At 37.6% G+C, this 24,383-nt stretch overlaps 1 protein-coding gene across 3 annotated transcripts in view; it reads right to left on the bottom strand.

Moving 5' to 3' along the window:
• Positions 1-3,729: 3,729 nt before the first annotated feature.
• PSMA6 (proteasome 20S subunit alpha 6) overlaps positions 3,730-24,383 on the bottom strand; it is a 30,033-nt gene continuing 9,379 nt past the window's right edge. Inside the window, exons 1-7 of one of the 3 annotated variants that reach the window (XM_015061590.3) lie at positions 22,382-22,555; positions 11,585-11,679; positions 10,995-11,076; positions 10,120-10,275; positions 7,138-7,316; positions 5,745-5,839; positions 3,747-4,130 (exon numbers count right to left, since the gene is read on the bottom strand). In XM_015061590.3, coding sequence (XP_014917076.1) covers positions 4,073-4,130; positions 5,745-5,839; positions 7,138-7,316; positions 10,120-10,275; positions 10,995-11,076; positions 11,585-11,679; positions 22,382-22,457 — 741 coding nt within the window. In that variant the 5' untranslated portion in view covers positions 22,458-22,555 and the 3' untranslated portion in view covers positions 3,747-4,072. Of the gene's footprint in view, positions 4,131-5,744; positions 5,840-7,137; positions 7,317-10,119; positions 10,276-10,994; positions 11,077-11,584; positions 11,680-22,381; positions 22,557-24,383 lie in introns of those variants that run through there. The other 2 variants (XM_015061592.3, XM_027065589.2) reach the window with 2 other exon arrangements.

Genomic DNA, 24,383 nt, shown 5'->3' with positions numbered 1-24,383 from the left:
TCCAAAAGCTCATTGCCAAACCCAACCTTGGGTTATGTTATGGTCTAAAAGTTTTATAGTTTGTTGTTTTACTTCAAGTCTATGATCCATCTGGAGTTACTTTTTGTGATAGGTGAACGTTTTGCATGTGAATGTCCAGTTGTTACAGCACCATTTGTCAAAAAGACTATTTTTTCTCCATTGAATTGCTGTTGCTCCTTTTTTCAAAGATTAGTTCATTACATGTGTGGGAGTCTATTTCTGGGATTTCCAACTGTCCTAATTGATTTACCTATCCTTTTACCAATACCAAGCTATCTTGACTACCCTAAGTTTGTAGTAAGCCTTTAAGTCAGATAGTATCAGTCCTTTGACTTTGTTCTTCTTTGGTATCTTTGGCTATTCTGGGTCTTTTGCCTCTACATAGAAACTTTAGAATCAGCTTGTTAATGTCCACAAAATTACTTGCTGGGATTTTGTTTGGGATTGTGTGGAACCTATGGATTATGTTGGGAAGAATTGGCAACTTGACAATATTGACTCTTCCTATCAATATTGACTCTTCCTTTTCATTTATTTAAATCTTTCATCAGGGCCTCCTGGATGGCTCAGTCGGTTAAGCATCCGACTTCAGCTCAGGTCATGATCTCACGGTTCGTGGGTTCCAGCTCCGCGTTGGGCTCTGTGCTGACAGCTCCGAGTCTGGAGCCTGCTTCAGATTCTGTGTCTCCCTCTCCCTCTGCACCTCCATCGCTCACGCTCTGTCTCTCTCAAAAATAAACAAACATAAAAAAAAAACCCTTTAAATTTTTCATCAGTTTTAAAACTTTCCTCATATGGATACAGCACATATTTTATCAGATTTATATCTACGTATTTAATTTTTGGAGGGTGCTAATGTAAGTGGTAGTGTTGTGTTTTAATTTCAAATTCCAATTGTGCACTGCTGGTGTATAGGAAAGCAACTGACTTTTGTATATTAATCCATATCTGCAACCGTCCTATAAACACTTACTAGTTCCAACAGTTCCAAGAGTTTTTTTCTACATTGTTTGTATTGTTGAAATCATAGACTTTGTAAACAATCACATGCTATTTTTTCTCTCAATTATGTCATGGCATTTTCCAATGTAATTAAAAAAATTTTTAAACACTGTTAATGGCAGCAAAATATTTTACTGAGCTATGATTAGTTAACATCCATCTTTAACTTCATGCATATTCCTTATTAGAAATACAGAAGAGTATAAAAAAACGTGCTCATAGTTCTACCATAAATAACCAAATTAATTTCCACCAGAAATAACCACAGTTCATATTCTGTTGTTTTCCTTCTGTTTTTTTTCTGCCAATGGTTCGCCTTTCTTGGGCAATAGCCTTCTTTGAATATCTGATGAAAGCTATGGGTCTCTCCCAGGAAATTAAGATATGCACTAAATTTTGCAAAGTTCCAGAGGTCTAGAGGCCTCTATGGCCCATCCCAGAAATGACTGACAAGAGGCTGGGACAGGGCTACACTTATGGCTGCCCTGGGGGATGAGATGTTGGGACAGTTACATGTACCAAATGTACATCCCCTTCTGGTACCCCACCCCTACCTGCTTGTTTGCCACCAAGGGCAAGGGCGTGGCAGGTGGCACCAGGGCGAGGGCTATCTTCCTGCTTCCTCCTACTCGTCCTCCTCTGCTGGGGTGGCCTTGTCATCTCTCATGAATTATAGGCACTTTGACAGCTATCAGCAGGCGCAGCTCACGGCCCTTCTGTTGTGGGTGAGCCCAGGTCTCTGAGGAAGTTATAGTCACAACAGCAGCAACAACAAAATAGAGACAGAATACATAGAGAATATTCCCTCTGTTGACCTGAATATATTCTATGACATATAATTATAGAGAAAATATATGTGTTCTATTTTTGGAACATTCTTGGTATAGAATAATGGCATTTTTTAGAATTTTGAATCTAGCCACCTAACTGATGGTGGGGAGGGGAGAACTTGACGTAAGTGATTGTAGGTTTCATCTAATGCCCTGACAAAGAAGTCTTGGGGTCAGACAGTTGTGTGTGGGTCTACTCCTGTCATCAATGCTTGTGTGATCTTGGACAAATTAATTTACTGAGCTCAGTTTTTTCACTTGCGGTAGGGGACTATTGACAGTATGGATTTATGATCCTTTCTGCATTAACTCTTATATATCCCAGACTCTTAAAACACACACACACACAAACAGAACTAGAGTGACTTAATGTTCATACTTAAATTGATCATTTCCATTTCTTCTGGCTCATTTAAGCATAATTTAGCCAATCCAAGAAGCTTAATACTATTTTATACTTGGGGCATCTGGCTGCCTCAGTCGGTATAGCATGTGACTCTTGCTTTCAAGGTTATGAGTTCGAGCCCCACATTGGGTGTGGAGATTACCTAAAAATAAAGTCTTAAAAAAACAACACTATTTTATACAGTAAAACCTTGGTTTGCGAGCATAATTCCTTCCAGAAACATGTTTGTAATCCAAAGCACTTGTATATCAAAGTGAATTTCAAAAACCATTGGCTCAGTTGTGATCATGTGACATTTGATGTTATGTACTCTTCTTATTGAAAGACATTGCTCATTTATCAACCTAAAATTTATTAGAATGTTTGCTCGTCTTGCAGAACACTCACAGAACAAGTTACTTACAATCCAAGGGTTTACTGTACTTAAATTTGTCTAGATTTTGCATAATGTAAAACTTATTTTTCTAACAAATGAGGCAATTTGCATTTTCTACCACTAAGAGGTATTTTCTCACAAAATAGCCAAGGTATTTGCTAGACTTTCACCCATGACTCCAGAAGGGTGGAGTCGGTCAAGACTCTAAGGGTATAGTTGTCTGTTCAGTGAAGTAGGCTGAGGGTCTACACAGACCCCACTTTGAAAATGGTAGTACCTTTACAGGGCCTAGTGGATATAGATGGGTAATCCCAGAGCAGCAGCCCCTGAACTGGAAGACCTTGCTTCCCCTTTAGGACTCATGACTCAGCTCTGAAGAGGATGTGGTCTGTGAAGTTTCCTGCTTTTAGTGGTCACAAGTTCACATGGTCTCCCCTTTTGTGGGACTGGTGGCTACAGATACAGGAGCAACTGCCTCCAGGCATTTGTATTAGGCCAGCAGCCACGTTCACCTGTTGTGTGTGGTAACAGCCTGTCTCACCCAGGGCAAATGAGGACATGAAACGTATCAGCCTTAGAAATTGCGAGATTTTTGGATCATCTGTAATAATTAGCGATTCATGTCACCAGGGTATCACTATGGGAATTTAAAAAAACTTAATTCTGTTCAGTAATGATTTTTCTGAATATAATCTGCTCTTCTTTTTCCCTTAACATTGTTTATAGTGGCCTCTCTACTATAGGCCAATTCCTTAAAGTCTGCTTTAAATAATTTTAAGGCAGCATAGAAAATACATATATTCTACAACTTTCCTGGCCTCATTGTTTCTCAAAGGTAACTGCAATTTTTGCTCTTAAAAACACTGCATCTTATGGAGTAGAGATTAAATGTGTATCTCAAAACCACTAATAACAATGCCAATCTTTTCACTCTGGTTAAAACCTCTGACAGAACTTGGGAGTCCAGTTCAGGAATATTCCATTTGAATGAATGAAGAAATGCAAAATAAAGGTCTTGCCTCACATGCCAGCTTACAATCAGAGCAAGTTTTACAACCACAGTTTTTAGTTTGCCATTTATTCATTAGGCCATAGAGCTATAGTTTAAACTTCTGCCTGTTAAGTTCCTAAAGCCAAAGAAACTTGGATCTCTGTCAACAAAAAGAATAAAGCTACAATGTGAGGATGGTGGGCACTAACAGTCTGCATGCACCAGAGGCTTACGACTTAAAACTTGAGGTGAAATTAAGACAAGATGCGATTATTTTCCAAAAGCACTATTTTTTTTTATTTATACAGAGTCCTAACCACTTCAGTGGCAGGAGGAGTGGGAGAGGTTCCTTTTTCAATCCAGGGGCCTCCATAATGTTGGTCTGTTGTTACCAAACACACAGGCAAGTGGCGTCATGGATTTGGTAAACTAACTACATACAATGTTTAGTCTCTCTCTGCTAGAGCAACAAGGTGAGCATCAATCTCTGCTTCTGTAAGAATCCTAGAAGGCAAGGAGAAAAAAACCCGTAACTATTTTACTTTTTGAAAACTTTTTCTTATCTAAAATTCCAAACACACGAAAGTAGAATAGATAGTAATGAATTCCTGTGTACCTAACACCCAACTTGGACAATTATCAATTTACAGATTTAAAAAATCTGTATACCTGTCATCCCTTTAGAATTCCTAGGTATTTCATCAACTTTATCTATACACAAAAATGTTTACTTCTTTGACATCAGATCTAAAATTAGGTTTTCTGAAAGCAAACTCTTTTAGTTGTAGCTACGACAGAAAATATTTAAAGCAAACCTATACATAAGGTACTCTATTTTAGCTCCAATGTCAAAATGCCCTTTAGAAAAAAGACGGACATCTGGGTGGCTCAGTTGGTTGAGTGTCTGACTCTTGGTTTTGGCTCAGGTCATGATCTCATGGTTTGTGAGACTGAGCCCATGTTGGGCTCTGTGCTGACAGTGTGGAGCCTGCTTGGGATTCTCTCTCTCTCTGCTCCTCCCCCACTTGCTCACTCTCTCTCAATATAAATAAATAAACATTTAAAAAAAAAAAAAAGAGAAAAGAACTTGCAGGTCCTTTAAGCAGATTTATAAATTGCTCTTGCAGGAAAAATACTGCTAAAACCAAACACACAATTACTTCCCACAGAACCAAAAAAAAAAAAAAAAAGTATAGATTCAAAAAATTTTTAATTCCATGAATTTTTCTTAAATCATTCATGTTTAAACCATTTACCTACAGGCAACAAAGAGAATAAATTAGAAGAAAAAATGCATGGTAACAAAAAACTCTGTAAGGTCCAGTTAAGCTTAGTTTACCACCTTTTTTCCCACCCCTAACCATTATCAAGTATCCCTGTAACTGTGACCTAAGAGTAAATACAAATTATAGTTAACATGCCTTCCAGCAGTTCCCTGCATCTGTGGATTTAACTGAAGTATTTTTCACAAGTGCATCCAGATTCATGGTAAGTAAACCACCTCACTAGGTTCTGGGGGGATTAAATGAGATGGTATATGTTAAGCACCCAGTATAGATTTGACTCATGGAAGCTATAAGGTTGATCTGTAGGAGTTAGTTACTTAGTAAGAACAGACAGCATCCAGCATCTGCAATTCAATTAGCTATATTCAAAATTTGGGGTTTCCAAAGATCTCCAGACAGGGTCTGATATAGATCAGTATTTCATGTTACTCTCAAAGCTTCACTTAAATAATCACTAAATAATCAAAGCTTCACCTGAAAAAAACTAAAAACTACTACTCTGGGAGATGAGGTTTCTATTGGCCATAAGGTAAAAAAAGGTAACACTTATGCTTACTTTACTCCTAACATAAAGAAGGTTATTTTATGTTGCCTCTGATATTTGATATAAAATCACTGAGAAATGAGAAGCAGTTATGTCTGCCTTAAAGAGATTTCTGGTAAGTTTTAAAACAGATCTCTCAGGTAATGAGGGAAAAAACTGCAATTAAAAAAAAAAAATGCTTCCCCCCCCAAGTTGTAGGACAAATGGACCCACACACTTCTACCCTTCTAGGCTGTAATTTATCTCTTGGCAAACTTCTTTAAGCACCTGTCCAACAATATAACTCACCTGAATTTAGGATTTTCAACTGTAACTACTCCAACTTCTATTTCTGAAGGTTTAAAATCAATTGATAGAACAGTAGATAGGCATGTAATTGCAGTCTGAAAAAAGTATCAACATTAAAATAGTATTTTTCAGAGATTCCAAGATTTTTCATTCCAAGCTTATTCAGATCATGAATTAACCACAAACTATTCATTTTTGTTCCATGTTTCAGTGATGCAGTTCTACAACCACGTGTTACCAACAGATTGCTTAATTCTAATATGTTGCCTGCCAATGAGAAGAAACTTGGCTTATACTAAGTCAAGTCATAAATGAAAGGGGTCTATCAAAAAACACAGGATGAATCACACACAACAGTCTGTTTGCTTGATGACCTCTACATGCTGGGCACTATGCTTAGCACTTGGGGTGAGATGGGGGAGAGGATAAACATGAATGATACAGCCTTCCTTCAAGGCAAATTTACAGTAATAACAATTTAAGAATGTTTTAAAGTAGCTCTGTATCTGATGTGATTAATCATTTATGTAATTATGAACTGCAAGTAAAAGACCTTTTATAAACATTTAAACAGGACACAGTACCTCCCAGATGAGAACTAGCTTTATATCTCCCATTATTATAAATAATACTGCCAACCAAACATAAAAGTATTAGATAGTAATTCTTCTTTTGTCACTTACCAGAATCATGTTTTAAGTCTTTGGAATGGTTGTATCCCAGACCCTCCTTTCCAAAATTTACTAAAATTTTTGTTTTCAACTTCTTGGCAGTAAATAAGAGGTTTCCTTGGTCTAATATTACTAAACATTTATGTAAAATTTTAGCTTGTTGTCTCCATTTAAAACATCCCAATCATAATGAATAATCAATCCCCTATCATTCCTGCATTAAGCTAGCTCTGCTTTTGCATCCCAGATAGAATTTCTCTGTCAAGTTATCGCATGAGCATATATTCTTTAACCAAGAAGATGTTTGTTTGCTGAGAATCTGGTATGTGGCTGTTTCTCCTTTAGGGCCATAAGAGTAACACTGCGGACTCAATTTTTTCACTTTTGCTTCCAGGAAGCTTAAGTCTAATCTGAGTCACAACCATGCAGGTCTCAGGCCCTGGTCTTGAATTCTCATTTTTAGTTACATCTTCCCATTTTATAAGTGTTTTATTGGAAGCAGTTTCAAACACACTATGACATGAGATAAGGAATTACGTGAACACAAGGAGTCCTCATTGTTCCCATGTCAGCTGAATGACACCAATTTTACTATTAAGCCAACAAACTTGGTTCTGTGATAAATCCAGAACAGCCTTTTTAGATGGTCAATTTATACAATGATCTTCCCTATTCTATTTAGCATTAAAAAAAAAAAGGTCAGATCCTTTTGACTAACTTACTTCCACTGTCTGTTCAAATGTCCAATCAAATTTCTTCTTGACTTTTTTTTCAAGGAAGCTGGTTGATTCAGTTTGTTTAACTCCTGCTGCAGTGGCTTTAAACCCACAGTAGTAACCTGCAGGATCACACTTGTACACCTGAGGGCCTTGTTCTTCATCTATACCAATTAAAATCATACCTAAAAAGAAAGACCCTCATGAAATATCTTATACTTTTGTACAACACAATTTCTTCTTTCTTTGTATTGTCACAAAGCTATTGTTAATCACTATTCTGTCCATCTATTTTAGGATATGTATTTTGCTTAAAGAACACTGATAAAATACAGGTTATCAAAGATGTTTTTAAAATTTGAATTATTACAATTATAATTTACAACCTTCTAAATCCTTGCTATTACTCAAAGCATATTCCTCTGAACCCTTGAGATGTTACCAAATAAATTTGAATTGAATTGAAGTTGAATTCAGTTAAATTTTTCATCTTCCTTTTAGAGAAAATAATATATAGTAGTATGGTAAATGTTCTGCTGTAGACTGACCTACTTAAACTTAGTAGTTCTTTAATTTATTTGACCAAGGAAGACTTTTTCTTTTTTTTAAGAACTTAAGGTTCTAAAGAATTTAAGGTTCCAGGGAACCAAAATTGTGGAATACACCTTGGGAATGGCGCAAAACGAAATACACCTTGAGGCTACTTGCTTATCTTCAGACTGCCCATCTTTGATACTGCTGGTGTACATTCCCCTAGTAGTCAGGAGAAACCAAATTCTAAATTCTGTACACAGAACTTTATTATTACAAATCCATACAGTTAAATGACATACAGTTAAAATAAACACCACACCAAACTTCTTTCTACTCAGCAAAGCAGGTAATAAAGTATTTAAAGAATGACTTAACTCCTGGTTTCTTGTATTTCTAGATCTGAACCTCTTTTATGTATAGGCATGCCTCGTTTTATTGCGTATTGCCTTGTTGCACTTCACAGATACTGCATTTCTTTATAAAGGTTTGTAGCAACCCTGTGTTAAGTCTATTTTTCCAATAGTGTTTGCTTGCTTCATGTCTGTCACATTTTGCTAATTCCTGGAATATTTCAAACATTTTCCATTATTCTTATTATACTTGTTACAGTCATCTATTATCAGTGATTAGGACTTGTTGAAAGTTTAGATGTTAGCATTTTAGCAATAAAGTATTTTTAAATTAAGGTATGTACATGGCTTTTTTAGATATAATGCTATTGCACACTTAATAGAGTACAGTGTAAACATAACTTTCATATGCACTGGGAAACCAAAAAGTTCATTTGACTCACTATATTGTGATATTAGCTTTATTGCAGTGGTCTGTACTGAACCTGCAATATCTCTGAGGTATGCCTGTAGTTTCCTCTGTTTTAAGATTCAGTAGTAGTCAATCACTTTATTCACATTTAGAGATGTTTTACCGAGTCTACCAATGAGGAATTTTGAAACTTATTTAATTGATAAACACGATGACAGTGATCAGATATCTGTTTTAATCAAAGGTTATGTCACCCTCTAATTTTCCTTACATTTTATACTTGATATAAAGTATAGGGCAACACCAAAGAGATATCCACTTACTGCTTGAGGGAACAAACACTTTTTTACTCCAGTCTTGCAAGATCAGCTGGGTTTAATAGATGGTAGAGACATGAAGGACAATCAAGGCAAAAGGAACAACATGCACAAAGGCATCAAGACATGAAAGGTCTTGTTATACCCAGGTGATGACAAAAGACCCACGCACTACCGGGACTTCAGGTGAGGAAGGAAAGCAGTACACGGAAGAAGGTGCTTGGGAATAAGCTGCATGTCATATTAAGGGGCTTGGAATTTACACTGTAGCTGATGAGGAATCAGTTTTTCTAGGGAGTAACAATCAAAATTTAATTTTAAAATGATAACTCACATAGCAACATGGAAGACTAGGAAAGAGTGAAAAAAGAGAGAAGAGACAAGTAAACTAAGTGGCAAAGGCAAGAGATGATGAAGAAGGAACAGAGGAGACAGGAAAGAACAGATATTCTGAGGTGAAGCTCGAAGACTAATCATATGACCAGGGAAGGTGGAGTAGGCATAGCAAAGAGAAGTTGAGGATAAAAGCAGGAAAACAGCAATGATTTCAAGTCTGAAGCATCTGCAGGCTGTGGAGGAAGGGACTGGGCTAACACTAACGTAGTAGTGACTGGCTGAATACAGGTAGTAAACGAAAGTATGAAAGAGGGTGAGATCACTGACACAGAACCAAGAGGGAGAGAAGGACCACAGAGAAAGCCTGGTGAGCAAAAACATTTAAAGGAAAAGCAGAAGATGAGCTAAGGAAAGTGAGGAAAAGGGGGAAAGAGCATCACTGAAGAAACTGAGGGAGCATTTTTAAATGAGAGGTCAAAAATAGGGTCATATGTTAGAGAAAAATCATTACACTCACTGTTTTAATTCCCATAAACGACACAATGTCAAAAACAAATGTGTTCAATTTTTCAGGATAATGTATTACATTCAATCTAAAATCAGTAAACCTCATCTCTCTCCTAATAGAATTTTACTTATTTTTAAAAAAACATAATATAGTCTACAAATATGAACCACAGGTATATGTGTTTGAGCCTAATTCTTTAGGGTGATCAAAAAAAAGAGCTACATTGTTAAGATGCCTATTGAGACATCTGCATGGAAAGAGTAATCTGGAATTGCAGTACAACTCCCATCACAACAGCCCAATGTAACAGTGACTTGGATCTTTCAAATCAAACATCCTTAAAAGAACTATTTTAATAAAGTCTAATAGCACCTAAAGCTTAAGAGATAATACCTAAAATACTGTTGTGAAACCTACCCTTCATCGCTGATTTATTATAGAGAGTTCCACCCTTTATATAATTTTCTTTTATTCCTCTTTCTGAAAAAATGTAATTCATCAATTATTTGTGAGCCTTGTTAGCATACTTACAACAACCAAGAGGCCTCATTTCAGCATTCTGTGTGTAGACCTGAGAAATATCAGCAATTCTTTTGCACAGCATGTCCACAGGAATCTCATAGCCATACTTGTACTTCCAATTAGCTGCCTCATAGCGTGCCCTCTGTACCTGGGATCTGCTGTCCGCTTAGAGCAGAAAAAACAAGTTTACTTCTTTAGAGGAAAGAGTGAACGTAAAATCAGACAATTTTCCATTTTCCATACATATATAAAATCTCCACTCTAACTTAAGGAAGGTAGAGTGGTCCACTATGGTTTCTTCTACCACCAATGAACGGTCGATGACTCAGCAACAAATACATGACAAAAAAGGAAAACATATTTAAAGATGGAGTTCTACACATAGCACTTCCTTTTACGCTGAGTCCTTTATCAGCCGTCAAAATAGTTTCCACAAGTGTTTAATAATTCCCAAAAGAACAAGTTTTAAGGAGAATGTTTCTCTTATCTTTTTTGTAGGCTTGAATTTTCTCTTGATTTCAGAAAACAGAAACCCAAAGTAATTTTTATAATTCTCATCTACTTCTAACTGTGCCATTACTACCAGGTGTGAAATATATGGACTTAACTGCCCTTAAAGTATTAACTATATATGAATAAATCATCTATGAGAGGGGCCTCAGCCCAGTTTCCCTGACAGTAGTACACAGATCTAATTCTATTATACTTATGATTTCAAAAAAGCTCACAATACTCCGAATATACTGATACTAACCTTGGAAGATGGCAAATATACTCCTATATATCAGGCACATCAGGCACTAAAGGGAGCCTTTTAAAATTAATACAAAACTCAAAAATAATTGAAGAAAATAACAAATCTAAGTAGACATCAAATCAGTTACCTGTCATTCCTGTCATCACACAGCCAATGTTTTCAGTTATCTTGAATAAGTGAGTCACTGTGCTAGAATCCAATAATTTGTCCTAATGAACAAAAGAGATCAAGATAATTTTTGTAAAATCAGAGGTCCCAGTGCAGGGATAAAAAAAATACTATGGAGTTATGATAAACTACGTAACAAATGTCTTCTGTTCATTTTATTGTTAAACCCAATTTTTTAAAAAAGGCAGGGGATAGACTTTGTCTTCCTTTGTTAGATGATAGGTTTCCTGTGGGGGAGAACTATATCACCAAAGCCTGTTGCAAGATTCCTGAAGAAAAAAGACCTAGAATTCCCACTGTGCTTATAATCATTACCACAAAGTTCAATATGTTAATTCAGTCTACTCAGCTAAACAGTCCATAGCTGCCGAGTAAATACTTCTGGAGTGAAACGGGAAAGCACGAGGAAAGCAAGAATGTTAATGTATATAGGTTGTAATATAACTTTGTTTATACAAAACAAACTCATGAGTTTGTTGTTGCACAAACTCATGAAAAATCCTTACATTATATTCTGTAACAACAGGCTATCTGAGCAGTATTACTTACAGGTACTTTCTTCTGTGTGACAATTACTGCACAGTCTTTCCCTCTGACAGCTACTGATGTAAGGCCACCCTGGTTAATAGCCTTAAAAGCATATTCTGGAAAACAGAATAGTGTTTTTAAAAGGTGGAATAAATTATTATAGATTCATCAAATGGAATAAGCAGTCACTGAAAAGAATGAGCTAGAGCTATACAAACTAACATGGAATGCTGTCCAAGACATGCAAAGTTAAAATAATAATGATAACAATAAATTCCAGTTAAACCAACTCCATTTCTTTTCATTTTAGTTTACTAATCATTTTCATCAGACTAAGTACCAAATTTCCAAAAAAGATTTAATTTATCATATCAAGTCTTTAAAAAAAATTTTTTTTAATGCTCATTTTTGAGAGAGAGACAGAGCATGAGTGGGGAAGGGGCAGAAAGAGAGGGACACACACAATCAGAAGCAGGCTCCAGGCTCTGAGCTGTCAGCACAGAGCCCGATGCGGGGCTTGAACTCACAAACTGTGAGATCATGACCTGAGCTGAAGTCAGACATTTAACCAACTGAGCTACCCAGGCACCCCTATCATATCAAGTCTTTATCAATTACATTTTATAATTTGAAAAGTTTGTTTTGTGGTCATTATTTGTACCAAGTCTGGTTTTCATAGGTCAAATTTAGTTGCTCTAAATATTCTCAAGATCTACTACTACTGCTAATTTTGGCCAGTAACTAATTTGACCGTATGCAATTTTAATTGCTATTAAGATTATTCTGTATTGTCTTTTCCCCTACCAAGTTGAAATTTTCTGGATCATAGTTTTTCTGATTTTTTATCTAAAACAAGGATTCTTTAGTTTGTCTATAACAAACTTCAGCTTGTGCACTTCTAGCTGCTATCAAACCAGTCCCCAGGTTAAAACAGATGGATCAAAGAGGGAGCACGAAAACAAACTACTTTAACACCATGCAGTTGACAACAACTGCTTTTGAAGAGTAGAACTACAAATGAGACTACCCCTTTCTATGTTTTGTATTTCTGTAATATCTAAATCTAATATAAACACACTTTGTAATTATAAAAGTAGCAACAGATGAACTATTGGAACCTCATCAAGATAAAAAGCTTCTGTACACAAAGGAATCAATCAACAAAACTAAAAGGCAACGGACAGAATGGGAGAAGATATCTGCAAATGACATATCGGATAAAGGCTTAATATCCAAATACATGAAGAACTTACCAAACTCAACACCCAAAAAAACAAATAATCCAGTGAGGAAATGGGCAGAAGACATGAATAGACACCTTTCCAAAGACATCCAGATGGCTAACAGACATGAAAAGATACTCAACATCACTCATCATCAGGGAAATACAAATCCAAACCACACTGAGATACCACCTCACAGCTGTCAGAAAGTGGAGAAAGGGGAACCCTTTTGCAAGGTTGGTGGAAATGCAAACTGGTGCAGCCACTTTGGAAAACAGAATGCAAGTTCCTCAAAAATTACCTACAGAACTACCCTACAACCCAGAATTGCACTACTAGGTATTTATCCAAAAGACACAGGTGTGATGTTTCAAATGGGCACATGCACTCCAATGTTTATAGCAGAATTATTGACAATAGCAAAAGTATGGAAAGAGCCCAAATGTCCATCGACAGTTGAATGGATAAAGAAGATGTGGTATAGATACCCAATGGAGTATTACTTGGTTATCAAAGAGAATGAAATCTTGCCATTTGCAGCAATGTGGATGGAACTAGAGTGTGTTATGCTAAACAAAATAAGTCAGGCAGAGAAAGACAAATATCCTATGATTTCACTCATATATAGAATTTAAGAAACACAGCAGATGAACATAGGGGAAGGGAAGGACAAATAAGGTAAAAACAGAGAGGAAGGCAAGCCATAAGAGACTCTTAAATACAGAGAACAAACTTGGGGTTGCTAGAGAGGAGGTGGATGGGGGGTGGGCTAAATAGGTGATGGGCATTAAGAAGAGCACTTGTTGGGATGAGCCCTGGGTGTTATATGTAAGTGATGAATCACTGGGTTCTATTCCTGAAATCGATACTACACTGTATGTTAACTAACTTGAATTTAAAAAAAAAAAATTAAAAGAAATTAAAATAAAATATTAGTCATAAAAAATAGCAACAGATATATTTGCTCACTGTAGAAAATACGGGGATTATAGAATACAATGTAAAAAAAAAGTCACTCATAACTCTAATCATTATTGACATTTTAACATAATAGATGTTTTAAAAATTCTGTCAAGTATTACTCTGGGCACAGGGTCTGAATCCTAGTCTTCTATGTTCAGAAAGCCAACTGGTGATGAGGACCAGCCAAGAAAGATTACCTGTGCCAAAGAACTTCCTTTAATAGGAGCTATAATAAAAAACTCATTGGGGCGCCTGGGTGGCAGTCGGTTAAGCGTCCGACTTCAGCCAGGTCACGATCTCGCGGTCCGTGAGTTCGAGCCCCGCATCGGGCTCTGGGCTGATGGCTCAGAGCCTGGAGCCTGTTTCTGATTCTGTGTCTCCCTCTCTCTCTGCCCCTCCCCTGTTCATGCTCTGTCTCTCTCTGTCCCAAAAATAAATAAACGTTGAAAAAAAAAAAAACTCATCAAATATTTCTAAGCAGCTATAGACTGAAGACAGAAAAATAGAGTCAAAAAGACTCTAGCAAAACACCATAAAGAAAATCCTCAAATCTACCTTAGATTCAACTAGATTATACTAGTTTATTTTTACCATCACCACAAATAATTTCTAAAGCATAATGTTTCAAAATGCTTCTCAGTTCTATTTCTTATATGGCCAAAAAGCTTCTATCAGATCAAACCTCCACAGATAAAAAACCATAAACTCTGAATAACTACCTGAAGACACCAGGAAGTGACAAACAGTAGGCAGATTCTAGAAGGGGAGGACAATGCTTGGAAGAAAGGAATGGCATGAATGAGTTTCCCGTTTTCACAGCTTATAGACTGAGTGCAGGCCCTGGTCAGGGCTAAATACCCACAGAAAATTCAGTCTTTTTAGCCTGAAGAATTAGAGAACAGTTTGGGGGTAACTACAGCTACTGGAAAATGAGGGAAAGAAAGGAGAGAGCCAGAGAGGGAAAGACTCAACCCATATATTATGTTACCCAAATCTCTGGCTGATTCCATAATCACATATACACAAGACAGACTCCAGGCAGCTTAGCTAAGGATAAAAGAAAGGGAGATTTGAGCTGCCACCCAAATTAACTGCCTGCTAGAACAAATCAACATTCTTTGGAGGAATATAGCAGAATCCATGTCAACTGCATTAAATATTAATGGATAAAATACTCCAATTAAAGGCAGAAACTGTCAGAATGGATAAAAAAGCAAACCTCAAATATATGCTATCTACCACAGACACACTTTACTAAATGAATGGAAAAAAAGATGCTTACCATATAAACAGTAAGCATCATGTTTATATGCTTACCATATAAACAGAAGCATCAGAAAGTTGAATGGACAATATTAATATCGGACAAAGTAGAGATTTCAAGACAACAAATGTATCAGAGATAAAGAGGGACACTTCAAAAAAATGTCACAGAATGTCAAAAGATGTCATAGAAAAATCAATTCATAAGAAAGAAGACAGAACAATCATAATGTATATGCACCTTATAAGAGTACTTTAAAATACATAAAAGTAAAATTGACAAAATTAAAAAGAGAAATGGCCAATCCCATCCAGTTTAAGATTTTACCACCACCACCGGGGCAACTGAAATAGACATAAACACACAAAGTAGACATTCATGATATGGACCACACTATCGATCACCTTGACGGAGTTGTATCTACAGAACACTACTGGCAACAACTGAAGAATATACATGCACACGGTGTAATACAAATGTACATGGTACCTTTACTGAGACAGAGCATATATCAGAGACCATAAAACAAGTCTCAATAAATTTTAAAGTACTGAGATCCCTAACTATTTGAAAAATTTAAAACACCCTTCTAAATAATCCATGGATCAAAGACATAATCATAAGAGAAACTTAAAAATATTTTGAACTGACTGGTAATAATGTATCAAAATTTGTAGGATGCAGCTAAAGGAAGGAATTGTATTGCTATGGTAGAAAGACCCTAAGGTGGCCTCCTCTATATAATCCCTGCCTCTGGGTGTTCACACCTTTGTGTAATCCCCTCCTCCTGAATGTGAGCAGGACCCTTACTTGCTTCTGACAAAATGTGGCAAAGGTGATGGGATGTCATTCTCCTAATTACATAAGACATCTTAAAAGCAAAAACGTATGTTACCTTCCATTGCATATTTCTCCTACCATCATCTTTTTGTAACATTGTTTTTTTGCCTTAAAGGTAAATGTCTGCCCCAAATGAATATGCAAAATTTAAAAATAAAAATGTTTAATTAATACAGTTTAATGCTTCTAAGAACAGCCAAACTAATTGCAATCACTTCATAAGTTGAAATGTACACTGATAGCTTTGAATGCAAAAATATTATCAGAGGTAACAATTATGGCATTTACAGATGTCATTAAGTGAGCTTATAAAATGATTTACCTGTGACATGAGGCTAATTTCAGTCCTTAACTGTACTTGTATGTGTCTCATTTATCAATAAAATTATATATATAGTTTATATATAAACAGATATATAAACATATATATTTATATAAATATAAACATATATAAAGACTCTGTCTTGCTAGCAGACTAACTCTAGAGATTCCTCTTGCTGGCTTGCTAAATGGCTGTATGACAAAGAACCATGGGTGTCTTCAGTGAACAGTCAGCTAGTAGCTGGGACCCTCAGTCTTATACTGAAAGGAAATGAATTCTGCCAACATCCTCAGTGAGCTTGAAAGCAGAGTCTTCTCTAGTTGAACCTCCAGATGAAAACACAACCCAGACAACATGACTGCAGCCTTGTGATATTCTAAGCAAACTACTCCTGACCCACAGTAACTGTGACTTAATAGATGTATTAGTTTTAGCAGCTAAGTTTGTAGTAATGTTTACGCAGCATAGAAAACTAATATGCTAGCCTTGTTTATATTAGACAAGGTCTAAAATCAATTATTTAAGTTACTACTTTAAGAAAATAGGAGGGTGTCTGGGTGGCTCAGTTAGTTGAGTGCCCAACTTTAGCTTGGGTCATGACCTCACTGTTCATGAGTTCGAGCCCACATTGGGCTCTGTGCTGACAGCTCAGAGCCTGGAGCCTGCTTCAGATTCTGTCTCTTCCTCTCTCTACACCTCCCTTGTTCACACACTCTATCAAAAATAAATAAACCTTAAAAAAATTTTTTTTAAATAAAAAGAAAGAAACTTAGAAGGGGCACCTGGGTGGCTCACTTGGTTAAATTTCCGACTTTGGCTCAGGTCACGAGTTCACAGTTTGTGAGTTCGAGCAAGCATGGGGCTCTCTGCAATCAGCTCAGAGCCCGCTTTGGATCCTCTTTCCCCCCGTCTTTCTGCCCATTCCCCTGCTCATGTGCTCTCTCTCCCTCTCTCAAAATAAACATTAAAAAAATAAGAAACTAAGGAAAGGTAAAATAAACCTGGTTCCCCCCAGATTTCCTTATCTAATTCCCATCTATATCAATTCACCTTCTCTGAGGAACCTTTCCTGGCTCTCCCTGGCTATGTCACTTTCTTTCCTTTTTTTATTTTTTTAAGATTTTTATTTCTTATTTTTTGGAGTAATTTCTACACCAAACATAGAGCTCGAAGTCATAACTCTGAGATCAAGAGCCACACGCTCAACTAACTGAGCCAGCCAGGTGGCCCATATGTCACTTTCTATAGTAACCTTCTTTGTACTGTTATTTTAGTACTCACCATGTTGCACTGTAATTTCCAATAAAATTTTATATAAATGAATCCCTATTGTAATATTACCAGTGTAAAATATATATTTTATAGTAATTTCCAGAAAAATGGAAACTGCTGGAGTAAAGAATCTTGAGACAACATAATAAGTAAAAAGTATCTTCTAAAGAAACACTGGTAGGGTAAAAATATAGTTTACAGCAGAGGGGAGCAGGAAGGCTAATTAAAAAAAAAACAGAACAGCATAAGGGGAACATTTAAAGGTGTATTTGATTTTTAAAGCCAGAATTCAAATATTGGAAATAGTAATTAAACACTTTATTTCCATCACTAAAGATTGGGGCTTTTAGGGTAAAATTTCAGAAAAACTTACAAACTAGCAAGCACTATTACATTAATCTCCATAATCTGTTTTTGAATGCCCAAAATTATGCAGGATAATAACTGATAGTCCATTTCCCATTTTTTAAATGGAACATATTATAATGAATTACACTCAATCTCAAGTCTTCATTTCCTTAAATACATAGTAAAATACATATTTGTAAAGTATTAGGTTGACCCACGAAAATCACTTTAATAGGTAAAAAAAAATAGTAAAATATCAGCAGTTTCACATGGTTCAACCTAACAATAAACCATAAGGTTAGAACGCAAATTGCTTCCTTGACCACAAACAAAATGGTAAATCAACAGTTGTTTTGTATAGTTATCTATTTCACAGTCATCTCTTATTCACTTTCTTTCCTCATACTTTTTCCCAGCACTTTCCCAACTTTCCTGGGAGTCATCTGTATAGTACTAGGAAAAAAACAGTGGGAAAATATAAAAGATACTGTGATAAAACGTTTAGGACAATCACAATACAGACAATGGCTCATACTACGACCTGCAACAGCAGAGATGCATATCCCCTTTACGAACACTCATCGGCTTTGCAAGGCATCTATAGATGATTCTGAGGTTCTGCCAATTACAGGACTATACTCAAGATTTTCCCCACCCATAATTTTGTTTAAAATGCTGTACTGAGTTTTGAGAGATAGATATGGGTTTTTTTCCCCCATATAATAAACATGGGCTGGAAAAATAAAAAAATGAGAGATCTATACATTCTATGAAGTTTGGTTATGGGAAAAAAAAAAACCAAAAAGGGTTGTTCTCCTGGGGCAAGGCAGGTATTCTGCAAAATATGTCTATTTAATTTCAATGCTGCATGCTAGAAACTTTTTGTTAGTAAGATTTTTGGAAGCTGTTTATTCTTCTGTCTTTCCCTAACCTTGGAACATAAATGAGAAGTGCATCTCATCCCTTAGCACCACCTATTACCCTCTTTAAAACTGTGATCTTTGGGGTGCCTGGATGGCTCAGTCGGTTGAACGTCCGACTCTTGATTTTGGCTCAAGTCATGATCTCAGGTCCTGGGATTGAACCCTGCATCCAGCTCTGCGCTGGGTGTGGAGCCTCCTTGGGATCCTCTCCTTCCCCACCCCCTCTCTCTCTCTGCCTCTTTGCCCCCCTCCTCCACTCACTCGTGGGCGCTCTCCCAAATGAAAAGACAAAACAACTGTGATCTTTAAGCAGGTGGGGTCATTAGAAATCTTGGCACTGGCGTGGGGATGCAGAGGGTGTATATAAGGTTTGAAAACATAGTGTTTGATCTAGTTACTTTCTGGTGTAGTTATAATATGTATGTATTTATGTATACAGACATTTAATTTCAAATCGATTCAAGGAGGGCATGAGAAGTCTAGGTTCAGAAACACTATTTTTTTTAATGTTTATTTATTTTTGAGAGAGAGAGAGAGAGAGAGGTGCATGAGCAAGGGAGGGACAAAGAGAGAAGGGGACAGAGTATCCAAGATGGGCTCCAGGCTGACAGCAGTGAGCCTAATGTGAGGCCTGAACTCATGAACTGTGAGATCATGACTGAGCCGAAGTCGGATGCTCGACTGACTGACCAGGTGCCCCAGAAATACTACTTTAACACGAGTTTTTGTTTTTTTTTTAATAGCAAAAAATGTAAACAGTAAATACTTCCCAGTCCATTTATTTATAAAACTCTTGATTCCATTTTTATCACCCACTCATTTCTTCCTGACAGCATCCCTCACTGAAACATTTATTGAGCACTTACTTTGTGAAAGATACTGTTCTAATAAGTACATTGTATCTATTAAGTCATTAAATCCTTACAGCCCTATAAGGGACATGAAATTATTATTTCTATTTTACAAATCGAAGAAAATTCTCATAGTTGGTGTGGAGCAAGAACTTGAACTCAGGAATCCTGGCTTTGATACTATGCCAGACTGGTATTTCTAGATTAGAAAAGTGTCCTATCCAGTCTGATTCTACCAGTCTATTTCTTTCCTGTTCCTTATCAGTATACTCCCTTCTTAGAAGCAACTGGGCAGTGCTCATATCCCCCTGGCAGGCACATTCAAATGACACTCCTCTCCTCCCTTGCCAGACCTATCCAGCAAAGGATCAGCAAAATCAGGAGAGAAAAGCCCGAAAATAGTGAGGTTTATTTTGTCCCACCTGGGCCTTAGTTTCTTCATTGATAACTTAGGGATTTCTGAAGCTGGTGCTCTGTGTATAGTTCTACAATTTTTACATACACACATCCTGAATACATTCATTAAAAGAAAATTTTCAGTAGTTACTAAAGAGTACAAACAACAATGAGAAATCTTTCTCTTACTCCCTGGGAGCAAACACTGTCAACAGTTTGTAATTATGGGTAACATTTTAACTTTAAATTTGTATCTCTATTTTTTAAATTATTGCCTTTAGACTACATTTATGTTTTTGAGTCCAACTATGGAAGAGGAGGAGCATACACTCACCTCTCCATTAATCTTTCCTTCCCCAGTCACCTCCCCATTTTTGCTTTATTTTTTTCCACTATCAAAGTTAACAATTTGCACTCATAATTCTTATATACTTTGTCTCTGGTGGATTCTAAAGTTTATAAACTCATCAACAGCATTCACAATATTATAATGTACAAATATTTCACTAGAAAACCAAGTATGCATAGACCATAAAAAAGTAAATACTCCATGTTTACAGAGCTACTAAGCTAACAGACCAAAAAAATGAGCCAAAGAATCAAATAAGCACCTAAAAACATTTACTGAGCATTTAATACTGTGCTAAGCACTCTACATGTATCATCATATTTAATCCTCAAAACAAGCACACAGGAAGGAATTGTTAACCCAACTCTGCAAACGGAAACTAAGGCTAATGTTAATGTCATAGATCACTTGCCCAGGTTGGCTAGTATGCAGTATGCAAGGATCTGAATTCAGGTAAGGCTCCAGGGTCTTCGCTATACTGCTTGCTCACACTAACTGTTCTTTCACTTTCCTTTTCCTAGCAATATCTAATTAGTGCCCTGAATAGCAGAATGTGTTATTCAACAAGGCAGTGCTTAAAGTCATCCTGTCTAGAGATTAAGCTTTTGGACTACATGTTTCATTCCAAATCTTTTTAAATTACTTAACTGACACTATATCCAGCCTTTCCACTCACCTAATCTGGAAGTATTAAAGACTACTTTTTGGCTGGATTTCACAATATGGTATATAGCAAAGCAAAGAGTAGGTCTGACTTTTCCTGTTCACATATTAAAAATCATAAAATAGAACATTCAAAGCAGTAGTCCAATACAGAAAAATTCTCTAAAACTCGGGAAAGAAACTAAAAATGAAACTTCCTTGAGGAGTTATCTTTCTTCTGTCTTTGGTCATATTTTTCGATTGAGGATGAGTGAAAAGGGTTACTGAATTACCCTTGTTTCTTGCTACCTTGTAAACAGTATATAGCCATATACTGTGTAAGTTTCATTCCAAGTTATCTTGAACTATTTCTAAAATTTACAGATGAAGAGAACCTCATTTATAGGTCAACTCTCTTACGATTTCCAACCAGAGATGGTATTACTGTCTTCCCCAAAGCACTGTGGCAGTAAACTCACTCAAAAATCAAAGGATCATGGGGTCAGATGTAAATCAGATTCTCCAGATATTAATTAAATTCCCTATGGCAGGAGATTAAGAATCCCTGACACCATTTCAATCCAACAAAATATATTGTTACACTGAATGAATGGTAAATAGTTTAGGGTTTATTTCCACTAAGGCTGTCTTTCAGGAAACAGCTAGTTCACCACTTCTCATCCACAATTCAAAACAAGCTTTTAAACTATTTAGAAACATTCAGATGTGGGTTAAAAGGGGATGCTAATTTCAAGAACAGCTCCAGAATTGACAGCCACTCACTCGATCTGCCAGTTTTTCAAAGATGTCCTGATCTGTAGATCCTTGTAATCTGGCACTTTTTATTTTTCTTTTTATACGTTTGTTTACGTTATATGTTACTCCCTTTAAGCTGTGAGCTTCAGTATAGGAGAGGGTGTGACATCTTTGCATCCCCTAGGACCGCCACAGTGTCCTCCACATAAAAGGGTCTGAATGCCAGTGTGGAATTAACTACTACAAGGAAGTACATGTTGCAAACAAAGGAAAACGGAGAGGAGTGTTTTAATGGCAAACTTAAGGTGCCAATTATTCTTTAGAGAAGTCCAGATGTTGGGCCCATCCAGGCCAAAACGTAACAAGTGAAAAAGCTTCAAGAAACCAGAGTCCAGAATTGCAGTCCTACCTTCCTTAACTCTTTATTGTGTCCAGGAGGTGCGGCCTCTCGCCCTTAAGAGCTCGAGGCCTTCAGCCTTCGGGCCCCCCGATCCCTGCCTCCAAACAGGCGTGGGAACACCTTGGGAACGGACCCTGACTCGGCCTTTCTCCCGTCCCAGCTCGGGCCATGCTTCAATCGCGGACTAAACTCCGGCCGCGTCTGCCTGTTCCAGGCCGTACCATGACAGAGCAATTCGAGTGGACCACAGGCGGACTCGGTTCACTCACCTACTTGGTAGAGCCGGCCCTCGGGCGAAAAAATGGTAATGTGGCGATCAAACCCAGCGCTGGAACCACGGGACATGTTGGCGCACCCACTATTTCAAGCACTGTCTCTGAGCCCCGTAGCTCCCGTACCAGGCGTACAAACCCCCCCCGGAAGTTGCAGCAACTGCTTCCGGGGCACCGGCCGGCTTCATCCGCTCTTACGCGCGGAACTCGCGACTCCAGCTCCAATTCTGGCGCGGAGAGCGTTCCGAGGCCACACCCCTTCTTGGGGGTTGGGGAGAGCAGGGACGGTGCGGCGTGGGGGGCGTTTTCGGTGAGCGCTTGCGTCAGCTACGCGTCTGAGCTCTGTGCAGATACCAGGTGAAACTGGCGTTGTGGCGGTTTAGAGTTTTCATCTGGAAAGTGAATGGACTGCAGCAAGGACGAAAAAGCTTTCTGGGGGCCCCGAGTAATAATCTGCCTACCGGTGGGACCTAAATGGTTGGATGATGTGTTTAAGTCTCTCGTTAGTTTGGGGACGTATGTATCCAGCTTGTGTCTAGATTTCTTGCGTTCTTTCTAATCTACTTTTTACCCATCCACTTTTCTTCCTACTACAGGAGAAAATGCGTTGCAGGTGTTGCGGCAGTAACCGTTAATTTTAGGTACAGAAGGGAGCGGGTTCTAGTAGCTACTGGAAAGAACAGAACTGTCTTCTGGCCAGGCAAGGCCAGCAATCCCGACAGTTTTGTCTTAGAAGTAGAACTGAGGAAATATAGGTGAGGAATATGAGGAATCATGAAGTTAAGTTGCTTTAATTGATAAGAACGGAAAGGACATGGAGTATAGCCCTGTTCATTTGTTGAATGAACTAATGGGAGTAGCGGACTGGGTGGCTCCGGGGAGGAAAAGTGGCTTTTCAAATTGTAAAACGGTGCCTATTTTGACTTTTCCCCAAGGCACACTCCTACTTAACCAATATTGAATGCAAAACATGACGTTAGGCTGGTGTTCCTGACCTCCCCCGTTTGTGCATCTGGGAGGCCGGTTTTGCCAAGGTTTCTGGCACTTGAGTGCCTGCTGTAAGTTAATACTAAAGCAAGGATTCTTACCTCTTTAACATATTTTCTCCTAAGCTCACTTTGCATTTAAAGGAAAAAAATGTGTAAGACCCTCTTAAGTAGTTCTTAAGGAAACCCCAAATGTCAACAATGTTTTTAAAAATTAAACCTCCATTTTTATCAAGCTGAAAAAGTCCAAAAGTGAGACATGATTAAGATAATACTAAATGCATACAACATCTTTGGCACACAGGGTACTTTCCAGCTCTAATTTCCAAGTGTACCGATAAAAGTTGTCCCTTACTTCTGCCGCAGGTCCCTACCCTACCCTCAGGACCAACTCCTGACCTTTTGGGCGCTTTTTTCCTCACACTCTGAACAACGCTAGTGTATTATAATTTACCAGACTTTACCTGAATAGTCATAAAGAGTTCTCTGTAAGGCTGCTAAGGAGGGTGAACTCTTTTAGTTGCACAGCCTCAACAGCCCCCCACCCCCACCCCATGCTAATGTCTCCCAAACCTATGTCTCTAGCTGGACCCTTCTCCAGAACGCATTCTTATCTAATTGCCTGTGGGATGTTTTTCACTTTGAGACAAAAGGTACCTCAAAACCCAATGTATTTAAAACAGAGCTCATCATGTCATTTCTTCCCCCACCAAGCCAGTTCCCGCCCCTTGTACCACACTTTACAAGTACTCAGAACCCAAACCTTGCAGCAGTCTTCGATTCCTCAAAACTTCTTACTCTGTCCCTATAGTATCCTGATCCTTCATTTTCTTTTTTTCTGTTCTGTAATTCATAAGTTTGTTCACTGTTTATTGTCCCATCCCCCACCCCACCCCCACTGCCCCCACCCCCCACTTGCTCCATGAGGGCAAGAATCTTTGTTCACTCCTGTAGCTCAGGCAACTTGAACAATGCCTAGCATATATCAAGTGTTCAATAAATACTAGTTGAAT

Source organism: Acinonyx jubatus, chromosome B3 (genome assembly GCF_027475565.1).
Source record: "Acinonyx jubatus isolate Ajub_Pintada_27869175 chromosome B3, VMU_Ajub_asm_v1.0, whole genome shotgun sequence".
Lineage (NCBI taxonomy): Eukaryota > Metazoa > Chordata > Mammalia > Carnivora > Felidae > Acinonyx > Acinonyx jubatus.
This window is presented reverse-complemented; position numbering and strand designations above follow the sequence as displayed.